Here is a 23297-nt window from a genome sequence, read left to right as displayed (position 1 = left end):
AAAAAAGTACTAAACCCATCCTACCCTGTAACCCTCTGCTTTTCTTCCATCCATGTGCCTGTCTGAGTCTCTAAATTGCCCCTAATGTTTCAGCCTCCACCATCATCCCTGGCAAGGCACTCCAGGGACCTACAATTCTGTGCATTAAAAAAAAAACTTACTGCTGATGTTTCCCCTAAATTTCCCTCCCTTTACTTTGTCCTCATGTCCTCTGGTCTTTACTATGCCTGCTCTATCTATGCCTCTCATAATCTTGTAGACCTCCATTAAGTATCCCCTCATCTTCTCTGCTCCAAAGAGAAAAATTCCAGCTCTGCTGCCCTTGCCTCATAAGACTTATTTTTCAATTCAAGCAACATAGAACCATAGAACACTACAGCACAGAAAACAGGCCATTCGGCCCTCTAGTCTGTGCCAACCACCACTCCGCTAGTCCCATTGACCTGCTCCCATTCCAGAACTCTCCCATCCATGTACCTATCTAATCTATTCTTAAAACTCAAGATCGAGCCCGCAATCACCACATCAGCTGGCAGCCCATTCCACACTCCCATTGCTCTCTGAGTGAAGAACTTTCCCTCAATGTTCCCCTTGAGCTTTCCCCTTTCAGCTTAAAACTATGACCTCTTGTATTTATCTCTCCCAGCCTGGGATCATTCTCATAAACCTCCTCTGGACCATCTGGATGGCCAGCACATCCTTCCTTAGATATAAGGCCCAAAACTGCACTTTGGGAGGACTAACCAAGGTAGGACATCTACTGTAAATAGTAGGGTACTGGGATATGCAGTAGAACAGAGAGAACTGGGAATACAGGTACATAATTCCCTAAAAGTGGCATCACATGTCGATATGGTTGTTAAGAGATCTTTTGATATATTGGTCTTAATAAATCAAAGTACTGAATAAAGAAGTTGGGATGTAATGGCGATGTATAAGACATTGGTTCAAATGTTCCTTTTATTGATATGTAATAATACAAAAAATGTAATATATGGTACACAATATTCTTCAACCTTTACCAACCATTAAGGCAAATAAAGAGTTGCCATGAACAATAAAGGAGAAAAGCAAAAAGTCACTTCCGAGCACTGAGTGTCTCGGGATTCACCTCCAGCCGTCTCGCAGCCTGATACAGCCTTACAATTCCAAGTTCCAGATCCAAAGCCTCTGATACGATCAGAAAGCTTTAAACTCCCAAGGCCCTTCAAGAGCCTTTCTTGTCCTCAGCACTCTCTTGAATATGATTACAATTCCTGGTTCCCAACAGCCAGTCTCCAGCAGCCTGCAGACTGATGTGAGTCATTGACTGCAAGTCGCCAACAACCTGCTGTCTGTGTGGGTCCTTCAGCCGCTGAGCTCCTCACTGTCTACTTCCTGTAGGGATCTCTCCCAGGCTTCTCCTTCACAACAGGGGGTGTCCTCCTCATTTCTGATGCCCTGCGCCGGTCCACTGCTCCCCCGGAGTCTGCAATGCCCAGATTCAAGCACCACCATCTTGGGCATTGACATCCATGATTGCAGGATCTAAAACAAAACACCATCGGCTACTCTAACAGGCTACTTGAAGCCTTTACGGAGCTGACAGTTAAACCATGAAAAGCTGCGCTGTCTCTCCACTTTCCACTCTCCCAAATTCACACCAGCGGCAGTGATGCTATTACAACAGCTCTGGAGTACCTGAAAATGGTAATTCAGGCGGACAAGATGGCAAAGAACATGCTTGCCTTCATTGGGCAGGGTACAGAGTACAGAAGTAAGTTGTACAAAGTGTTAGTGAGGCCACATTTAGCATACTGTGCACTGTACATAAATTGGAAGGGATGCTGAGGAAGTTAACCAGGATATTGCTGGGATTGGAGGGCTTGGGTTATAGGAAAAGGCTGGATAGGCTGGGTCTTTATTCTCCAAAGCAAAGGAGGCTAAAAGGAAATCTTATAGAGTAGTGGCTCTCAACCTTTTTCTTTCCACTCACATACCAATTTAAGTAAATTCCTATACCATCAGTACTCTGTGATTAGTAAGGGATTGTTTAAAGTGGTATATGAGTGGGAAGGGAAGTTTTAGAATCACTGCTCTAGACCCAATTGTTACTGAAATATTTTGATTGAAAAAAATTGTCATTGGCCCATTTCCTTTGGAGTTATGAAACCGTGCACATCACGAGTCAATTAGGTACGATTCTACCCACATACCACCTTAAACAATCCCTTACTAATCACAGAGTACCTATGGCATAGCAAATACTTTCAAATTATGGCTGATGTAAATTTCCTCTCAACCCCATTCTCCTGCGTTCCCTCAGAAACTTTGCATCCTTATCAATCAAGAACCTATCAAACTGCTTTAAATCTACCCAATGTCTTGGCTTCCAAAACTGTATGTGACAATGAATTCTACAGATTCACAATCAACTAGATGAAGAAACTTCTCATCTCTTTTCTAAAGGAGCATCCTTTTATTTTGAAGGCGTACTCTCTGATCCTTGACTGTCCCACTCACCAGAGTGAGTGGAAAGAAAAAGGTTGAGAATCACTGTTATAGAGGTTTACAAAATCATGAGGGCATGGATGAAGTGAATGCTCAGTCTTTTTACCAGGGTAGATGATTCTAGAACTAGAGAGCATAGGTTTAAGGTGAAGTGGTGGTGGGGGGGGAGAGATTTAAGAGGGATCTGATGGTTCATATCTAGAACGAGCTGGGCACAAGAGCAACATTCAACAGGCTTTTGGACGGATTTAACAATAGGAAGGGCTTGGAAGGATATGGACAAAATGCAGGCAAAAAAGACTAGACCAGAATGCCAACTTGGTCGGCATGTTCGAGTTGGCCCAAAGGACCAGTTATGTGCTGTTTGACTCAATGAACGTTGGCTCATGGGGATCTGGACCCAGTGGGGGAGGGTAGGATTGAGTTGGAATGTGCATACTTCTGTGTTCCAAATATTCCCTGACCCTCCAGACAATGCTCCTACAGGTTACCCTTGCCTGGCCCCTGTTTTATTCTTTGCCTTTGGGCCTCATCGCATCCATCTGGTCTGGTGTCACTTGCACATCTGACCCTTTAAGAAGGATCTGATTGCCCTGGTGATTTTCCAGGGATTCCGAAGCCCCAGATTCCTGCTGGCTTGGACCAGGTTTCTCAAGCCAGACTTCTGATCACTCCGGTAAGCAAACTCCAAGATGCTCAGGCTGACCCCTTCAAAGGCAAGTCTGTCCGCAACTAAGGAGGAAATAACCTCCTGCTGGATGAGAGGCTCCAGGGAGCAGCGGCACTCCAGCTGGGCCAGTGTAAATTCACACTCTTCTGCCTGCTGTCGCGATGGCTTCAGGATGGAGTAGAGTTTCTGCAGTGCCTGTACATTGGGAATAGCTCTGTCACTGACTAATGCTCTCACTAAATACTTCAGCGTGAAATTCCTGACCTCTGATTTGGAGAGAACTTTCTTGGCCAACCACAGTGTGTCCAGGAAGCCTGACATACACTGGGCTAAGCAATCTTTCATGGATAGTGCCTCGAAGGCTTTGCAAAGGGTTTGGCAATCAAGGGTCCAGATGCCGTGACCAGCTAACAGAGGCAGATCCAATTGCCGCAGGAAGCAGAGGAAGGATTCCAGGGCTTCGTTGAGGCCACAGGTCGGTTGAGCTTCTCCTTGTAAGTACAGTATCCCATCCACAGCATGAAGACCATTCTGGATGGGGACATGGGCCACAGTGGGCTTCCTGGGCAGGATGTACTTGTTGAAGATCTTCTCACCACTCACTGCGCTCAGCTGCACAATATTACCATCTCCTGGCAAAAATCAAAATGATCAGACCAACTTGAGAACTGCTGGAAACCTGAGACACTGAAGAGGAGCTGGAGGGACTCAGCGTTCATGGAGAGAAATTATCAGTTTCAGGACGGGACTATAGCGAGACCATTATTCCTGAGAAAGGGTCCTGAGGGCAAACATTGACTGACCATTTCTACTCATGGACGCTGCCTGACCCACTGAGTCCCTTCAGCTTCTCATTATCTGGATTTAATAATCAGCAGAGCCCAGCTGGCATCATCAGCTTTGGGGGAACACCCAAATGGATGGCTGGATGCTCATTGTGAGATCCACCCCCAGGGTTCAGGGAGTTTCCTCTGATGTAGGCTGCCCCGTAATAGGGAATGGCTGAGGGAAGGGAATACAGTGCTGATGGGATTATGTCCTTCGAGTGAAGAGTAGTGGAATGGATCCATCCAGGGAAGGAGGGAGGAAGAGAGATAAGGGGAGGGAGAGAGAAAGTAAAGAGAGAGGATGTGAGCAGGTAGGGAAGGAGAGCACTCCAGGTGAGAGGAAAAAAGAGAGTTTCCAGATAAAATGGGCAAAGGAGCACTCTTGGGAAGAGTAGACAATGGAGAAGCCTAGAATAAAGAGGGCAGGAATTGACCCTGGGGAGAGAGGGTGATGGACTGTCCCTGGAGAAAGAGGATGAGGGATTGTCCCTGGGGTGAGAAGGCGAGGGATTGTCTCTGGAGAGAGAGAGTGTGAGGGGTTGTTCCTGGGGATAGAGGGGCGAGGAATTGTCATTGGGGAGAGAGGGTGAGGGATTTCCCTAGGGAGAGAGGGCAAGAGATTGTCATTGGGGAGAGAGGGTGAGGGATTGTCGTTGGGGAGAGAGGGCGAGGGATTGTCCCTGGGGAGAGAGGGTGAGGGATTGTCGTTGGGGAGAGAGGGTGAGGGATTGTCATTGGGGAGAGAGGGCGAGGGATTGTCGTTGGGGAGAGAGGGCAAGGGATTGTCGTTGGGGAGAGAGGGCAAGGGATTGTCGTTGGGGAGAGTGGGCAAGGGATTGTCGTTGGGGAGAGAGGGCAAGGGATTTTCCCTGGGGAGACAGGGCATGAATTTCTATTCACTGCAGGAGTCCAGGCCCTGGGCAGTGGAAATGTGGAGGCTGATCCCAGGGGTCACGTCACCATCAACTAAACACATGTGGAGGAAGGAGGGAAAGATGAATATTCTTGACTAAACTCACCCACATCTGTCGTCTGGATTTGGAAGAAGACCACAGGGAACCCTCGCAGTTCCTGACACTGCCACGGTCTCCATGACCCCTCCTGAACCCAGTCCTTATTCATTTGACCAGAACCGTTGTTCTCTCCCTGATCCCATGGAGCTTCGGAACTCTCGGGATGCAGTGGCACAGAGGGTATCTGGGAGGGGTCCACAAATCAAGTAAGAAACACCACACAGTCATCACAGCACAGATCCCAACATCAATGAAACCCCAAAACCCTTTTCATGAATGACTACCTCTAAATCCTATGACATCAGTGAAATCCCCAAAACCCTGAGACAGAAGTGAAAACCCTAAAGCGTGAAACATCCATAGCATCCAAAACCCTGGTCATGAGTGAAACCCCAAAAGCCCAGAGTCATTGGTGCAACTCCCAAAACTGAGTATACATGTCAAACCCCCAAAACCCAGAAACATCAGAGAAATCCCCAAACCCCAGAGACATCAATGAACCCTAAAACCCCAGTTCATCAATGAACCCAAAACCCTGGGAGATCAATGAACCCCAAAAGCCCAGGATATTCCTCAGGTTTTGGTCAATAACCTGACTTTCAAATGCTGATTTTCTTCTTCCCTGTGTAAAATACACATTACACACCATGTGCCTGTGTATACTTTCCACGGTGAACATTGATCCCAGGGAATCAAATTCCACTCTTTTCTGGAGCACTAAGCACAAGGCACATTTGGTGCACCATAGAGCACTACGTATTGTCTGTATTGAGCCGCAAATAGCACCAAGTACTGCTGCACATTGGTCTGCGTTTAATATAGGCCTGAGTATAATACCATGGACAGTGGATATATTCCTGTGTATCATCCCTCATATAGAGCATTGCGTGGCGTTGAGTTATACTGCTGCATATAGCACTGTGCACTGCTGTGTATAATGCTGTATACAGAAACATAGAAAAATAGGTGCAGGAGTAGGCCATTTGGCCCTTCAAGCCTACACCACTATTCAACATGATCATGACTGATCAGTACCAGTTCCTGCCTTCTCCCCATACCTCTTGATCCTCTTAACCACAAGGGCCAAATCTAACCTACTCTTAAATATTGACAAGGAACCGGCCTCAACTACTTCCTGTGGCAAAGAATTCCACAGATCCACCACCCTCTGAGAGAAGAAATTTTTCCTCATCTCAGTGCGGTGCCCTGTACAAAATGGCATAATGCACCATGTGTGGTCCTAACTTAGTTCTGGCTCTCAGTCAGATCCCCTGCAATGGATCCTAAAGTTGGTCATAACACCCAGTAAGAACAATGGTATTGAGGCTTGTCCACAGAATCCAAAGTGAAGGGGGGGCTATGCATGGTCCTCTATGGGAGTTGTGCTGATGCTATGCCGATACCTGGAGTGGGAGGCTGAATTTAAGTGACCCCAAGAACAGCTACTCCATGGAGATGTAGGCGATGGCAGGGCTGGAGGGAGGAGCTCAGTGATCTCTGCATGAATGGGCTCTTCCCTTCTCAGGCTTCTTCCATTTTTGTCAGTAGCTGGGCAAACTCACCAATTTTGGCTGCTGAAAACTGACCATCTCACTTCATAGCCATCCAGATTCTTCTCTTACATCCCTCCTCCCCCCTCACTCCGTACTGTGTCCAAACGTGTAATTATTTCAACCCTGGGAAATAGCCTCTGGTCATCGATACAATCAAAACCTCTCATCTTCTACACTTCTATTATATCACCTCTCATAATCTTCTACACTTCTATTACGTCATCTCTCATCCTCCATCACTCCAAAGAAAAAAGACCAAGTTCACTCAACCTATCTTCATAAGGCATTGCTATGGAATAAGTTAATAGAATTATGGAATAAAATATATCTTAAGGAATAAGGTTAGATGGTGGGGGTTTAGGTATTAGTTTACATTCCACAAGAGACATCTCATTTGAAATGCAAGAGCTATGCCTCAGTGTAATCCTCAAGTCTACAGTGACTTTACAGAAACTGTGAAGAGTGCCTGTGACAACTTCACATGTAGATGTTAAAGAATTAAAATGGACTATTATCTTTAAAGGAAGAGCATGTTTTAACAGAAACTGATTAATTTTTTGTTGCTAAACTGGTGTAAGTGATCCAAATTTCTGGTTGAAGTCTGCTGTTCTAAGAGGGGTCATGTGGTTTTGCAAACAGAGAGAAAAAACATGGCATTCTTTAGGGGAAGAGAGAGAGACAGTCAGTTTACTGCAGCAGTTGATGTTGAAGACTGCAAGTTTGCAGACCTGCTGCAAGGCCCCGTTTCAAGATGGGTTTTGAGTTCCAAGTCAGCCTATTATAAATCTCTATAGTCAATTACAGAGACTTTGGCTGGTTATTGTGTTTCTACTGAAATAGGGGAAAAAGAAGAACTCTTCATGGTAACCTGGAAGAAAAGGTTATCTTTTGGAAAAACCCACAAGGGGGAAAAAGTTTCTTCGGCAAGACACTGAGGTGGCTGATTGAAAGAGATCAGTTTGCGTGTGAGTCCAATGAACAATGAATATCTCTCTGAAACCAACAAAGACCTTCCTGAGCAATAAAAACTTCAGTTAAAGCACCAGAGCCAGGTGTATGGAAAACTGCCTGATACCAGTGAACTTGGAGAAGTGAAAAGTGAATGATTTGACAGTGAAAAAAAAACTTTCCTGAACACATGCTGTGACAGAATATAGATGTTTTTGGGAGATAATTGGGACAGGGTTTGTTAGTGTAGGTCACATACCATGTGAAATACTGGAACTCTGAGTGAGAGAGAGAGATCAGTTCTACGGGTTGACAGCCAGCAGCAACAACTGGAACAGGACAAGCTGGCAAGTTTATGGAAAGCCCCATTTGGAAGACAGCCTGGTCAAAGCCCTTGTGGTTCATGCAAGAGGAGAGGACTGGCTGCCTAATGTTTCACTTGGAATAAGGGAAACAAAAAGGAACTCTGTGGTGATCTGAAAGAAAGAGGTTATCATCTGGAGAACCCTGAGGGGACAAGTTTCTTCGGCAAGACACTGAAGTGGCTGATGGAAGTAAATCACTTGTGGGTGTCAGCGTACAACGAATCTCTCTGAAAATCTACAAGAACTTTCCTGAGCGGTAACCATTTACCTTTCAAGCATCAAATCCTAGTGAACTTTATAAATGTTAAATTCTGTGCACAGTATAATAATTGCCTGCAACCAGTGAACTTGGAGGATTGAGAAGTGAGATTGGACTGTGAAGCAAAGAACTTTTCTGAACTTACACACACATTACATACACGTGCGCTTAGAGCTAGAAGGGGGTTAAGTTAGGTTAGTTAAGTCAATCGTGATAAGTTAAAGTGTGATTCCGTTTTCTTGTTTAAAGATAAAAGCAACTTTTGTTTAAGTCACCATTTGTCTTGGTGAATTTCTGTTGCTGCTGGGTTTTGGAGTCCTCTGAGCTCTCCAATCTAGGCAGCATCCTTGTAAATCTCCTCTGCACCCTTTCTATAACATCCACAACCTTCCTGCAGTGAGATGACTGGAACTGAACACAATATTCAAAGCCAGGTCAAACTATAGCTGTAACATTACCTCATGGCTCTTGAACTTGGTCTCATGGTTAATGAAGGCCAACACACCAGACACCTTCTTAACAACATTATCAACCTGTGCAGCAGCTTTGAGTATCCTATGTCTGCAGACCCCAAGAATGCTCAGTTTCTTCACACTGCTCAATCCTCTCATTAACATTGTATTCTGCCTTCAAATTTGTCCTACCAAATAACTAAACCTCTTCACATTTTTCTGTGTTAAAATCCATCTGCTACTTCTCAGCTCACCTCTGAACCATATCAATAGCCCAAAGTAAAAGTGAATCCACTAACTGCTACACTAACCATGTTGCCATTACATGTGGTAAAATTGATTTCATACACAATTTGTGCACGAGAAACCAGTGTTAATGAATCCAATATCTGGGCTTGTGCCTCTTCATATAAAACTCCTGTGTTTATATCATGGAGTGTATGCAAGGTATCTATGTATAGTGCACTACATATGGAGCCTACATATAGGCAGAATTACACTGAACTTTGTTTATATCACACCATGGGGAAGAGCAGGGAGTCCTTACCATGAGAGAGGCACCATCACTTTTGCTGTCATCGGATGACAAATTTGTTTTCTCCTCTGAAAATAGAGAATTGTGTTAATTTAGCTGTAGTTTGTTTGCTTTTGCCTCTCTGAGTATTCTTAATTTTAAGTAAACTGGAGTCCTTGAGGTTGAAATTAGTCCCGAGCTCTCAAAGCCTCTGATTAGAGGGATTCAAACAGGGTGAAATAGCCTTCGACAGGAGACTCTCCAGTGGAAAACAGAGGGTGTCAACTCAAATATAAAATGAATAAGAGCAAGTATCAAATCCTGCTCCTTTATTATGTACTTGCACTCTGCTCCTGACCCATGTCTATGAAAGAACACTATGACAGGAGCTTTGTGTTGGACATACTGGGCGTGCTGGATAGAACAATGAGATTGTAGCAGCTGCTAACGGCAGCGCTACTGAAATGAAGCACGTCCACACAACACTACCCACCCCAGCCCAGAATCGCTGCCACTCTTTGAGCAAGTCACAGTACTCTCTTTAGGCAGGCAGCCTCTGAGGAGCTGGGACAGGGCTGACCTGAGTCCAAATGCGCCGCCTTGAAGCAGTCAATGGTAAACATGTCCTGCCACCTGCCAATGTCCAGGTGAAAACGACATTCGTAGGGGCATTGCAGGAGTGTTCCTTGCTGTCCTCTGTGAACGAAAATGAAGTCAGTGGACTGTAGATCCCCAGGGACGTGACAGGGTGGAGAACCGTGTTGGGAAGGTTTTGATTTACCTATCTGTTCCCCCAGGCACTGGAGGACGTCTAAGGCACTGTGTTGTGGGTCGGCAGGGCTGAAATGAATGTCCCTCAGATGGTAAGCAGGAAGTTGTACACTATCTTAGCGGACAACGCTGGCAGGTCTTCTTTTGGTGCTGTATGAATTCTCAACAGCACCCATAGGAGTTTGTCCATCCAACTCGGGCCTTGTAGTTGAGCTTTCAGGGCTGCTTTTAGATGGCAGTGAAAACATTCAACAAGTCCGTTTGCCTGAGGATGGTAGGCTTTGGTGTGGTGTAACTGGCTGCCACAGAACTTGACTAATTTGGATCAGAGTGAAGACTTGAACTGGGACCCTTGGTCCAAGGTGATGTGGGTCGGGACGCCAAAGCATGTGACCCCAGTGGACAAGAAAGCTCTGGCACAAGTTTCTGTGTCACATGTGGGCAGGGGTATTGCTTCCAGCCAATGAGTAAAAGTCAACTATTGTGAATAAATACCACATACCTTGGCTCATGGGGACTTGGCCAACGATGTCCATGTGCACGTGGTTAAACCGGCGTTGCACCAGGGCAAAACTCTGGAGAGGTGCCTCGGTGCACTTTGGCGCACTGGCAGTCCATGCAAGTCTTAGCCCATAGAGTTACATCACAGCAGAGGCTGTGCCACATGAGCTTGTCAGACAGGAGGCAGACTGAGGACCTTATTGAAGGATGTGACAGACCGTGAATTTAGTCGAATACCCGCCGTCGCCAGGTCGTGGGTAGGATGGGTCTGGGGAAGCCCGTGCGTATGTTACATAGTAAAGTTGGGCTCCCCGGTGAAGGACAGAAATCGCTAACCTTCAGGGTGGTGATGGCAGTCTGATAAGCCTGAATGTCAGCATCCGCCACCTGGCCTTGGGCCAGTTGAGCAACATCAAGTCCTCCTGAGATAGCAGCAATGGCCAGTCTGGAGAGCACGTTGACCACAACAATGTATTTGTCTTCAACGTGGCAAATGTCCATAGTATACTCAGAAATGTAGGAGAAGCGTGGTTGTTGCCTCGCTGACCATGGGTCTGAAATCTTGCTGAGTGCATGGATGAGTGTCTTGTGGTCTGTGTAGGCAACTAAAACCCTTCCTTCTAACTGCAACGGAAATGTCATATTGTCAGATACAGGGCCAACAGCTCACGGTCGAATGCATTGTACTTGAGTTCTGGTGTCGGACATGTTTGCTGAAGAACACCGGGGTGCCACTGTTCATCAACCCACTGCTCCAGCATTGCGTTGACCACTCTGTCCGATGCGTCTGATGTAATGGCCGGGGGGAGGAAGAGTCTGGATGGGCCAAAGATATGATCTCCATGAGTGTCGCATTAGTTGCCTGGAATGCTTCAATGGTTTCACATGCCCACTGGAGCGCCTTGTGGCTGAGTTTGATGAGGTCGAATAGGAGCTGCACGAGGGTAGCTGCTCCCGGGAGGAAACGATGATAAAAGTTCACCATCCCTAGGAATTCCTGTAGGCCTTTGATGGTGCTCGGGAGAATCACTGGATAGCTCCTACCTTATCTGGCAGCGGTGTGGCCCCCTCGCGGAGAATCACTGGATAGCTCCTACCTTATCTGGCAGCGGTGTGGCCCCCTCGCGGGTGATATGGTGTCCAAGGAAATTAATTGTTTCCAGACTGAACTGGCACTTAGCTGGGTTCACTGTGAATCTGAACTCCTGAAACCTGTTGAAAAGGTGCGTCCTGTATGTGCTGGCATCGGGGCTGGCGATGAGGATATCATCCAAATAGATGAAGATGAAATCGAGGTCCCCGCCAACCATGTCCATGAGATGCTGAAACGTCTAGGCTGCGTTCTTTAATCCGAAAGGCATCTGGAGGAACTCAAAAAAGCCAAAAGGTGTAATAATGGCCATTTTCGGGATGTCGTTAGGATGCACTGGAATCTGATGGTACCCCTTGATGAGGTCCACCATCGAGAAAATTCAGCAACCCTGGAGCGATGTCCTGGACATGTGAGGGGGGGAGCTGGTATCTATCTGGGACAGTGACATCATTGAGTTGTCTGTAGTTGCCACACAGATGCCAACCACCAGAGTTCTTCTGGACCATGTGTACTGGGGACGATCAGGGGCTGTTTGAACGGCGGACGATACCCAACACCTCCATAGCAGCAAACTCAGTCTTGGCTTGGAGGAGTTTGTCCTGTGGGAGGTGCTGTGCCCATGCGTACACTGGTGGTCCGGTGGTTTCGGCAGCCGGACTGTTCATTTCTCGTTGCTGCACTCAACTTGGCATTGGAATAGGAGCATGGAGGGACATGCCACCAGGCATTGCAGCCCTATCTGCAGTGGTAGAAACAGTAATCGCTCCGTTTGTTTGAACGCTCATTGAGATGCGGTTGGGCCACAGCTACTGCTGGCAGAACTGATGGAGAGGAAACCCCTGTTACTGGGGCTAAGCCGGAGGCGCCGATAGTGAAGATCAGTTGTACATGTATCGAGCTTCTCCTGAGAAGGAAAGGGAGGCCCAAGCTATCTTGTACCAACCGTCTGAAGCAACGATTCAACCTGTCTAACCATATGGTCGCTCGGCCCGCTACAAGATCTTTATTTTACTTCCAACTCCCATTAACCCTGGGTGAGCCTTTGTCATCTCTGCCTTGGATTTTTAATATTTTTTAATAGTTACTCAATTTCTTCCCCGCAATGTGTACAACTGACTGGAAGTGTTGTTACAGTTCCCACAGTGTAACAAGTAAAGGTTGCAGCCTGACCTGAAGAAGATAGCTGGGTCTCATCGCTGGAAACATCGAGTGTGATCTGCTGTGTGCTGTCTGGCAAGGGAAGTGATGGGTGTCTGACGCTCACATAGTAGTTGTGTTCCGTTTTCCAGGTCTGTTGCTGACCACCCATGGTACTTTCTTCAAGTCCTTTGGGTACTCGATTTACCAAAGCTTCCTGGATACAAAAGAACAGTTATTGAACAATAGGAAGAATCACTGGCCTTCAGAAGCCCATTTTAGAAACTACAGTACAGGTCTTTCAGCCCACTATGTTGTGCCAACCTATGTAAACTGGCTGCACAACAATCTAACCCTTTTCTCCCTCACATCTGATAAAGTCTCTCCTTACTCTCTACCACCATTCTTAGCAAAGCATTCCAGGCATCCACAACTCTCTGTGTATCTCGGACATTTCCCCTAAACATTCCTTCACTCACCTTAAACAGATATCCTCTAGTATTTGCTATTGTGCCCTGGGAAAAAAAGTGCTGGATGTAAATCCAACCTAAGCCTCTTTATTAAGTCAACTCTCATCCTTTGTTACTCTAGTAACCTTACTTCATAAAATGTGTTCTCCAATCCAGGTAACATGTTCATAAATCTCTGTACCATCTCGAAAGCATTTACATCCTTTCTGAAATAAGGCGACCAGAACTGAATGAAATATTCCAAATGTGGTCTAACCAGAGTTTTATAGAGCCGCAACATTACCTCATGGCTTCTGAACTCAATCCCCTGACTAATGAAGGCTGATACACCATAAGCCTTCTTAACAACCCTAACTACCCTATCAATTTGCATGGCAATTTGCATGGGATCTATGGATCTGGACCACAAGGTTCCTCTGTTCCACCACACTGTTAAAATTCCTGATATTAACCACTTAAACTGGCTTCAAGTTTGACCTTCCAAAGTGCATCACTTCATACATGTCTGGATTAAATTCCATCTGTCACATCATTGCCCAACTCTGCAACCTGTCTATATCTTGTTGTGACCTTACGACACCCTTCTACATGATCCACAACATCTCCATCATGTTCCCTCCCCAACCTCAGACTGGTGATTGTTTAGAGCCCACCAGGCAACAAAACCCAGCTATGGGTGGTCAGGATGGTCCTCTGCCTGTCTCAAGGACATTCACCTTCACATTTAAAGGATCTATTGATATCTCATTTAAAGGGCCACTCACCATCACATTTGAAAGGCCAGTTGTCACGTCACTTAAAGGAACCATCACCTTCAAACAGCAAGTAGTGCATGTATCAACCTTCCTGTTTCAAAGCCAATTGGAGGTCAGGGCTGGCTATTTGCTGACCATGGACTTTTGGCAATATTGTTCTTCCATAAGGATTATAAGGCTATTGTTGTGGGAACTATGGAAATGTGGCCCCAGAGGAGGTTTGTAAACAAAGGGCAGAGGGCAGGAAGTTCACACAGGACAGTGTCAGGGTAAGGGCTACATTGTCCTGTGTCCCCAGCAACAGCTGCCTCTGTACATCTTCGGGGGACTGCTGCTATAAAGACCCACTTCAATTCCAGATCCATAGATCCCTCAAGGTGACTGCTCAAGTAGATCAGGTGGTTAAGAAAATGTATTGTGTGTTGGCCTTCATTCATCGGGAGCTTGAGTTTAAGTGCCATGGGGTAATGTTGCAACTCTATAAAACTCTGGTTCAACCACTCTTGGAATGTTGCGTTCATTTCTGGTCACCTCATTACAGGAAGGATATAGATGTTTTGAAGAGGGTGCAGAGAAGACTTACCAGAATGTTGTCTGAATTTGAGAACATGTCTTATGAAGCAAGAGCCAGGGGTTGTTTTTCTCTTTGGAACAATGAAGGGGGAGAGGTGACTTCAAAAAGGTATACAAGATTATGAGGGGTTGAGATTGGCTGGACAGTCAGCATCTTTTTCCTGGAGTGACAAAGTACAAAGCTATTATCAGAGTACATACATGACATCACATACAACCTGAGATTCTGTATCCCACAGGCCAGGCAGAATTTCTACTCATCGGCAACTGTAAACTGAACTCAAGAAAAAATATGTATATGTATATGTAAACAAAGAATAATGTAAACAAACTGCAATACAGAAAAAAAAATTCAGTAATAAATGTAAAAGTCTTTAAGTGATTCTGTTATTTAGGAGTTTGATGGTTGAGGGGTAGCAACTGTTTCCGAACCTGGAGGAATGAGTCCTGTGGCACCGATACACCTTTACCGATGACAGCACAAAGAATAGAGCATGGCCTGAGTGTTGTGGATCCTTCATGATTGCTGTTGCTCTCCGATGGCAGTGTTCCATGTTGGTTTTCTCAATGGTGGGGAGAGTTTTGTCTGGGCTGTGTCCCTATCTTTTGCAGAGCTTTACGCTCAGAGGTATCGGTGCCCCCATACCAGGCCATGATGCTGCAGTCAGCACACTACACATCTGTAGAAGTTTGCCAAGGTTGCCGATAACATACTAAACCTCCGCAAACTCCTGAGGAAGTACAGGTGCTTTCTTCATGATGACATTGGTATGATGGTCCTAGGAAAGGTCCTCCAAGATAATGACTCAGAGCAATTTAATCTTGCTCACCCTCTCCACTTCTGATCCTCCAATGTTCACTGGGTCATACACCTCTGATTTCCCTCTCCTGAAGTCTACAATCAGCTCCTTGGTTTTGGTGACCTTGAGTGAGAGGTTGCTATTAGTTCACCATTCAGGCAAGTTTTCAATCTCTCTCCTGCATGTTGACTCATTGGCTTTTTAATACACCCACTATGGTGGCATCATCAGCAAGTTTGCGAACGGTGGTGTTATCGTTCCGAGCCACACATAAATGTAAAAAAATGAGTTGAGCAGGGACCTAGGTACTGATGGAGATTGTGGAGGAGATGTTCTTGCCAATCCACACAGATTGTGGTCTGGAGTTGAGGAAATCTGGGATTCAATTACACAGTGGGGTGTTGAGGCCCAGATCTTGGCGGTTGTTGGTTTGTGTTTTGATGGGATGATGGTGTTAAATGCCAAACTGTAGTCAATAAAGTGAATCCTAAAGTATGTACTTTTGTTATCTAGGTGAACCAGAGCTTTGTATAGAGTCAGTGAGATGGCATCTGCTGTACATCTGTTGCTTGGTCAGCAAAATGGAATGGATCTATGTCACTGCTGAGGCAGGAGCTGATATGCTTCAACACCAGCCTCTCAACACCTCATCACTGTGGATATGAGTGCCACTGGTCAGTAATCATTTAGGGAGACAACAGCAAATATCAGAGGATATCTGTTCATGGTGAGTGGAGGAAAGTTTAGGGGAGATGTCAGAGGTAAGTTTTTTTTTCCCATCAGAGAGTGGTGGGTGCCTGGAATGCATTGTCCAGGCGGGTGCTGGAGGCTGGTACAATAGACATTCAAAAGACTCTTAGGTAGATACAAAAATGAAAGAAAAAAAAGAGTTATGGGTGTGAGGCCAGGAAAAATTAGACTGTTGTGGAGTAGGTCACCACAACATTGTGGCTGAAGGGTCTGTACTGTGTGGTCATGTTCTATATTATGAACTGCAACTCCCATCGCATCATCCACTGAAGTATGACATCCATCCACGATGGGCTCCATTATAGCAGTCCATCCTGTTTTCAGGCAGGCATCTTTCAGTGAACTTCAAAGCTATTGACACTGCCATTGAACCAGCAAAGGAGTAAAAGCAGACCCATTGTTCACTGACGACTTATCTTCCACATATTCTCTGAGCTTTAAATTTGCCCTACACGTAAGACTACAAAGTTAGGCACAATGGTTAACAAATTGGATCACAGTTTCCAATTACAACGTACCTGCACAGACTTCTCAATTTCTGGGTCTCCCGCTCCCTCTCTCTGCTCTGAAAGCAACAAAAGACCATCAATCCCGAAGGCTCAGCAGAAAGAAGCATCACATGGTCAAAATTACCAATGAGCTGTCAGAGAGATGCTTCGCTCAGTTAGAACTCTGGGCAATGTGTGGCATGGCAGTATTTAAGAAAGTGCTCGTGCTCCTTGGCATATTATCAATCAATCCCACTCTGTTTAACCTGGGCAGATGCACCAGGGATTGATTACAAAGAATATCCCCTCTACCTTTCCCCATCAAACTCCCTGATGTGGATATATAAAAAGCAGAATCAAGAAACATCTGTTCTGCTCTTGAGTAAGATTGCCATCTCTAACCACTCCATCTTCTTGCCCAAGGTCCAGGCCTCCCAGGTCCCTCAGTATTCACAATGAATGAGCAGCCACAGACTCCAAGGCAAAGCCCCAAAGGTTCACCACCCTGCTGAAGAATTACTCCCTCATCTCAGTGTTAAGTGGCCAACTATCAGGGGGCATCACTGCGTGAGACGGGAACTGCTACACCTAAGACCACAAGGAACCGCAGAGCTGTGAACATGGCTCAGACCATCACACCTACTCATCCTTCCCTCCCCATCCAGACCTCCTGCTGCCTTGGAAAAGTAGCTGACATATTAAAAGCTTCATTTTACCCTGGCCACACTCTCTTTACCCTCCCTTCCATCAGCAAAAAGATTCGTGAGTATAGGATCATGCACCACCAGATTTAAGGACAGCTTCTTTCCTGTTATAGATCTCTTGGATGAACCATGATTTGCAAAACTATGCTGCCTTTAACGTGTACAACTGATCTCTCTCTGTAACTCTGCCCTTCTGTACTGTGTCTTACTTGTTTGATTATGTACGTGATGACTAGTTTGTGTTACAAACACTAATACTGCATCTTGATACAAGTGACAATAAACCTGAATGTGAACCGAACAGGGCCCAGCGAGATTCAGGGTAACTCTTCCTCTGCTCTGTGCTAGTCCTTCACAAGACTGTATTGGACTGCAGGACATTTTACTCCTGTTTGTATTAATATTGTGATAACATCAGCACTCACTGCAACCAACTTCCCCTCAATCCTCACCCCAAGTTTTCTACATTGGGAGGAGTCACGTGATGGAGTAGTGGCCAGTCGGGGAACTCCAGCCCTCTCCGGAAAAGTTTAAAAAAAACACACAAAACACAAAGGCACAAACATAAAAATTAAAATAAAGTGAAAGTAAAGGTGGGAAGAAGATGGCAGCAAAGAAAGAAAAGTCGAAAGCAATGGGAAGAAGAGAAGAAGAAAGGAAAACAAAGGTCAAAAGATTTTTTTCTATCCAGACATAGGTTTTGAACTCCTGGGGAAGAGAAGTGAGTTTAATACAGCAGGGGCGATCCTATGGAAGAAAGGATATAGATTTGTGCTGGGGTACCCAGCGGTGCTTAGAATAGTTGTTCCGGGGCAGCAAAGCAGACTGTTCTCGGATCCGGAGGTAGCACGAAAATTTGCAGAACAACTACAAAACAGACGAGAGATGAAGACATGTAACGAGAGTAAAAATGACCACGAACTATATGTATGTGTGTATATGGGTATATATATATATATATATATATATGTGTGTGTGTGTATGTATATATGTGTGTACATGAGTGTATCCGTATTTAAAGGAAAATATATAGAGTACAGATAAGAATTAATAAGGGAAAGAAAGGGAAGAGAGGAAGTAAGGAGGGAATTAAGAGAGTGACCTTTGTTATATATGAAAATTAAAATCTTTTCTGGGGGGGCTGGGTGGGGAGGAGTTACGGTCACTGCGAAATCAGTTGACGTTTGCGAGTGAATTCGCAAATCCAAATGGAGAGGGGAGATGTGGTTGCCCGACAAGGGATAAAGGGCAACTCAGGAAGGGGAGGGGATAGTGGGGTTAAAGAAATTTTAGATAGGAGAATAAGGGAAATGTTTGATGTTTTAGAAATGTTGTCTTATAAAGTGTTCAAAACAAGAAAGCAGAAATAGATAAGAAGGAAAGATGATGATGAGGAAACAGAAAGGAAAGATAAACAAAGTATGAAATGGCTACGTTGAACTATATGACTTTAAATATTAACGGAATACATAACCAAATCAAAAGGAAGAAACTGCTAAATTTACTGAAAAAAGAAAAAATTGATATAGCATTCGTGCAAGAAACACATTTAACTGAAATGGAGCACAAGAAATTAAAGAGAGATTGGGTAGGACATGTAACAGCAGCGTCATATAATTCAAAAGCTAGAGGAGTAGCTATATTAATCAGTAAAAATGTACCAATTAAAATAGAAGAGGAAATAATAGATCCAGCAGGGAGATATGTAATGATAAAATGTCAGATATATTCGGAGTTTTGGAATTTACTCAATGTATATTCACCTAACGAAGAAGATCAAAAATTTATGCAAGATATTTTTTTGAAGATAGCAGACACGCAAGGGAACATACTAATAGGAGGGGATTTCAACCTTAATTTGGATTCAAACATGGATAAAACTGTGAAAAAAATTAACAGAAAGAACAAAGTAACCAAATTTATAATTAAATCGATGCAAGAAATGCAACTTTTGGATATATGGAGGAAACAACACCCAAAGGAAAAGGAATATTCATATTATTCGGGTGGACATAAAACATACTCAAGAATAGATCTATTCCTGTTATCAGCTCGTATGCAAGACAGAGTAAGAAAAACAGAATATAAAGCTAGAATATTATCAGACCACTCACCCCTGATATTGACAATAGAGTTAGAGGACATCCCTCCAAGAATGTATAGATGGAGATTAAACTCCATGCTACTGAAAAGGCAGGATTTTAGAGAATTAATTGAAAGACAAATTAAAATGTACTTTGAAATAAATACGGAATCAGTGAAAGATAAGTTTTTACTATGGGACGCAATGAAAGCATTCATCAGAGGGCAAATAATAAGTTATGTAACCAAGATGAAGAAGGACTACAATCAGGAAACAGAGCAGTTGGAAAGGGAAATAGTAAATATAGAAAAAGAATTAGCAATGAAGGAAGACACAACTAAAAGAAGAGAATTGGCAGATAAAAAAATAAAATATGAAACACTACAAACATATAAGGTGGAGAAGAACATAATGAAGACAAAACAGAAATATTATGAACTAGGAGAAAAAACGCACAAAATTCTAGCATGGCAGTTTAAGACAGAACAAACTAAGAGAATAGTATTGGCATCAAGGAAAAAAGACAAACAAATCACATATAATCCAACGGAGATTAATGAAAACTTCAGAGAATTCTACGAACAATTATACCAAACTGAAAACGAAGAGAAAGAAGACAAAATAGACAAATTTTTAACTAAAATTGAACTACCAAAATTACAAATAGAGGAACAAAACAAATTAACAGAACCATTTGAAATGGTAGAAATACAAGAGATAATAAAAAAACCACCAAATAATAAAACACCAGGAGAGGATGGATTCCCAATAGAATTCTATAAAACATTTAAAAACTTATTAATTCCTCCCCTCCTGGAAGTAATCAACCAGATTGATAAAACACAAAGCTTACCAGATTCATGCAAAACAGCAATAATTACAGTAATACCAAAGACAGGGAATGATCCACTCGCACCAGCGTCATATAGACCAATATCTTTACTTAACACAGATTATAAGATAATAGCTAAACTATTAGCAAACAGATTAGCTGACTATGTACCAAAAATAGTAAAACTAGATCAAACAAGATTTATTAAGAAAAGACGAACAACGGACAATATCTGTAAGTTCATTAACTTAATCCATGCAGTTCAAGGAAACAAGACGCCAATAGTGGCGTTGCCTTAGTCCCAGAGAAAGCCTTTGACAGAGTAGAATGGAATTATTTATTCAAAGTACTACAGAGGTTCAACCTACCTGAGAAATACATTAATTGGATTAAAGCATTATATAAGGGACCATTGGCGAAGGTGACAGTAAATGGTTATATATCAAGCCAATTTAAATTAAGCAGATCAACTAGGCAGGGATGTCCACTATCTCCCTCACTGTTCGAATTAGCTATAGAACCACTGGCAGAACTGATAAGAACAGAAAATAAAATAAGAGGGATAAAAATAAAAGAGAAGGAATATAAAATCAGTTTATTTGCAGATGACGTTATAGTATACTTAACAGAACCATAAATATCAATAAAAGAATTACATAAGAAATTGAAGGAATATGGAGAAGTGTCGGGATACAAGATTAACGCAAATAAAAGTGAAGCAATGCCAATGAATAATGCGGATTTCTCAAAATTTAAGAAGGAATCACCATTCAGATGGCAAATGCAAGCAATACGATACCTAGGTATACAAATAAATAAAAACCTTGGCCATCTATATACACTCAGTTATTATCCACTAATGAAAAAATTACAGGACGACTTAGAGCATTGGAAAGACTTACCACTAACACTAATAGGAAGGATAAACTGTATTAAAATGAACATTTTCCCAAGGATACAATACCTATTTCAGGCATTGCCAATACACTTGACGGAGAAATTCTTCAAGGAGTTAAAGAAAATAATAAGGAAATTTTTATGGAAAGGGGGGAAACCGAGGATAGCACTAGATAAATTAACAGAATGGTATAAACAAGGAGGCTTACAGCTGCCAAACTTTAAAAATTATTATAGAGCCGCACAATTAAGATACCTATCAGATTTTTATAAAACAAGGGAAAAACCAGATTGGACTAGATTAGAACTAGATAAAATAAGTGAGAAGATACCTGAACATATATTATATAAATGGGATGAAAAATTGGTACAACGTAGGAATTCTCCAGTATTACATCATCTGCTCAATATTTGGAAGAAGATTCATGTAGGAAGGAATAAAATAAATTACCAATTACCAAAACTAATACTGATGCAAAATCAACGAATCCCTTTTACAATAGATAACCTGTCCTTTAGAGAATGGGAGAAAAAAGGGATCAAAAGAATAGAAAATTGCTTCTCAGGAAATAAATTACTATCCTTTGAACAAATGAAGGATAAATATAATATAACTCAAGATACAGTGTTGGCATTCTACCAACTGAAATCCTACTTGAAGGACAAATTGGGAAGCAGTCTGAGGTTACCAGAGGGAAGTAATTTTGAATATGTGATTACAGACACAATGATAATCAAAAAATTTATAACAAATATGTATATTAAACTGCAAGAAAAGGAGAATGAGGAAACAAATGGTAAAACTAGACAAAAATGGGAACAAGATTTAAACATAAAGATAAAGAAGGAAACATGGGAGAAGTTATGCTCTGGAACCATGAGAAATACAATAAACACGAGGTTACGTATGATACAATATAACTGGATACACAGGCTATACATTACACCTCAAAAGTTAAATAAATGGGACCTAACAGTATCTGACAGATGTTTTCGTTGTAAAAAGGAAATGGGAACAACAATTCATGCAATCTGGACGTGTGAGAAAGTGAAAAAATTTTGGGAAGATCTAAACCAGATATTAAATAAAATCACAGAAAGCAATATACCAAAAAACCCAGAGATCTTCCTCCTAAGTAACATAAAAAACAAAGAATTTAGACTTGATTTGGATGGTGCACAAAAAAGATTTGTTAGGATAGCCCTAGCTGTAGCAAAAAAATGTATTATGTCAGCCTGGAAATTTGAAGATGACTTGAGAATACAACAATGGTATATAGAAATGAATAAATGTATTCCATTAGAAAAAATAACATATAATTTAAGAAATAATATTACAATATTTGAACAAATATGGGAGCCATACATGAAACACAATAGAGAAAACCTACTGGGGACATCTACCACCTAAAATGACAGAAGGAGAAGGAAATGAAAAGAATTGACTCAGTGGAATTTCTTGTTTATTTTTATTGAGTGACAACATTGTTTGACGGGTTTAATGTATCTTAGATTCTGTACTTTAAATGAATGGGAGGGGAGGTAGGGAGGGTGGGATGGGAAGGGGGGGGGAGAAAACGAGACTGTATATATTTGAAAAGAAAAATGTATGTATCTTGATCAATGTGGTTTATAGTGTGAAAAATTTAAAAAAATTTAAAAAAAAGTTTTCTACATTAATACTTACCTTCTTTGTGTGTAAGAATACCAAGCAGAGTCTTTGCTTCCAGAGTGCATTCCTGGAATTCCATCACTGTGACATCACTGCTCATGTCAAAGGGCTTGGCCTGTTCCAGAGCAGTCAGAGCAGATCTGATTGGCTCATACATCTCTACCATCTCTTCATTCGTGCCAAGTTTCAGAATAGCGGATGCCAGCTTGTCCCCGGCACCCATCCTTTTCACGGTCTGAACTATTTGAGTCAGGTTGTTAACCAACCTGCTCTGCTCCACATTGTGCACTGCCTCCACTTCCTTCAACAACCTGTCTCCTTCATCAATGATTTCCTGCATGACAGCAGAAGCCTGTTGTTTGATTGAAGCCTCGATTTCGCTCCTCATCAAATTCATTCTTTCCTTCAGGGACATCAGTTCTGAGCAGCTGTCAGTGAATTGACTGTAATTTTCCCGTACTGTTTCCATCATTTGGTTCAATATTTCCCCCTCTAGCACAGCCTGCTGCTTAACATCATGGTAACTGTGACCTTGCGGAATGTGATGGAGCAACAGACAGTTGCAACAAATGCTGGTTGAACACGTCTTGCAGAAAAAACTGAAAATAAATCGAGGACAGACAAATCAATGTGGTCCCATGGAGATGCAACAACAGCAGCAAACCTTTCCTCTACCACAA

General features: G+C 43.1%; 2 protein-coding genes across 10 annotated transcripts in view; one reads left to right on the top strand and one right to left on the bottom strand.

Moving 5' to 3' along the window:
- Positions 1-23297, top strand: part of patz1 (POZ/BTB and AT hook containing zinc finger 1) — a 749193-nt gene that overhangs the window by 588366 nt on the left and 137530 nt on the right. The window lies entirely within an intron of this gene.
- LOC138760236 (protein PML-like) overlaps positions 943-23297 on the bottom strand; it is a 45011-nt gene continuing 22656 nt past the window's right edge. Inside the window, exons 4-9 of the mRNA XM_069930569.1 lie at positions 22633-23216; positions 16460-16506; positions 12627-12810; positions 9125-9180; positions 5007-5184; positions 943-3792 (exon numbers count right to left, since the gene is read on the bottom strand). Of these exons, the coding sequence (XP_069786670.1) occupies positions 3044-3792; positions 5007-5184; positions 9125-9180; positions 12627-12810; positions 16460-16506; positions 22633-23216 (1798 nt within the window). The 3' untranslated portion in view covers positions 943-3043. The remainder of the gene's footprint in view (positions 3793-5006; positions 5185-9124; positions 9181-12626; positions 12811-16459; positions 16507-22632; positions 23217-23297) is intronic.

The sequence above is a fragment of the Narcine bancroftii genome, chromosome 4 (genome assembly GCF_036971445.1).
Source record: "Narcine bancroftii isolate sNarBan1 chromosome 4, sNarBan1.hap1, whole genome shotgun sequence".
Lineage (NCBI taxonomy): Eukaryota > Metazoa > Chordata > Chondrichthyes > Torpediniformes > Narcinidae > Narcine > Narcine bancroftii.
The sequence above is the reverse complement of the archived record's forward strand: the minus strand, read 5'-3'. Positions and strand labels throughout refer to the sequence as shown.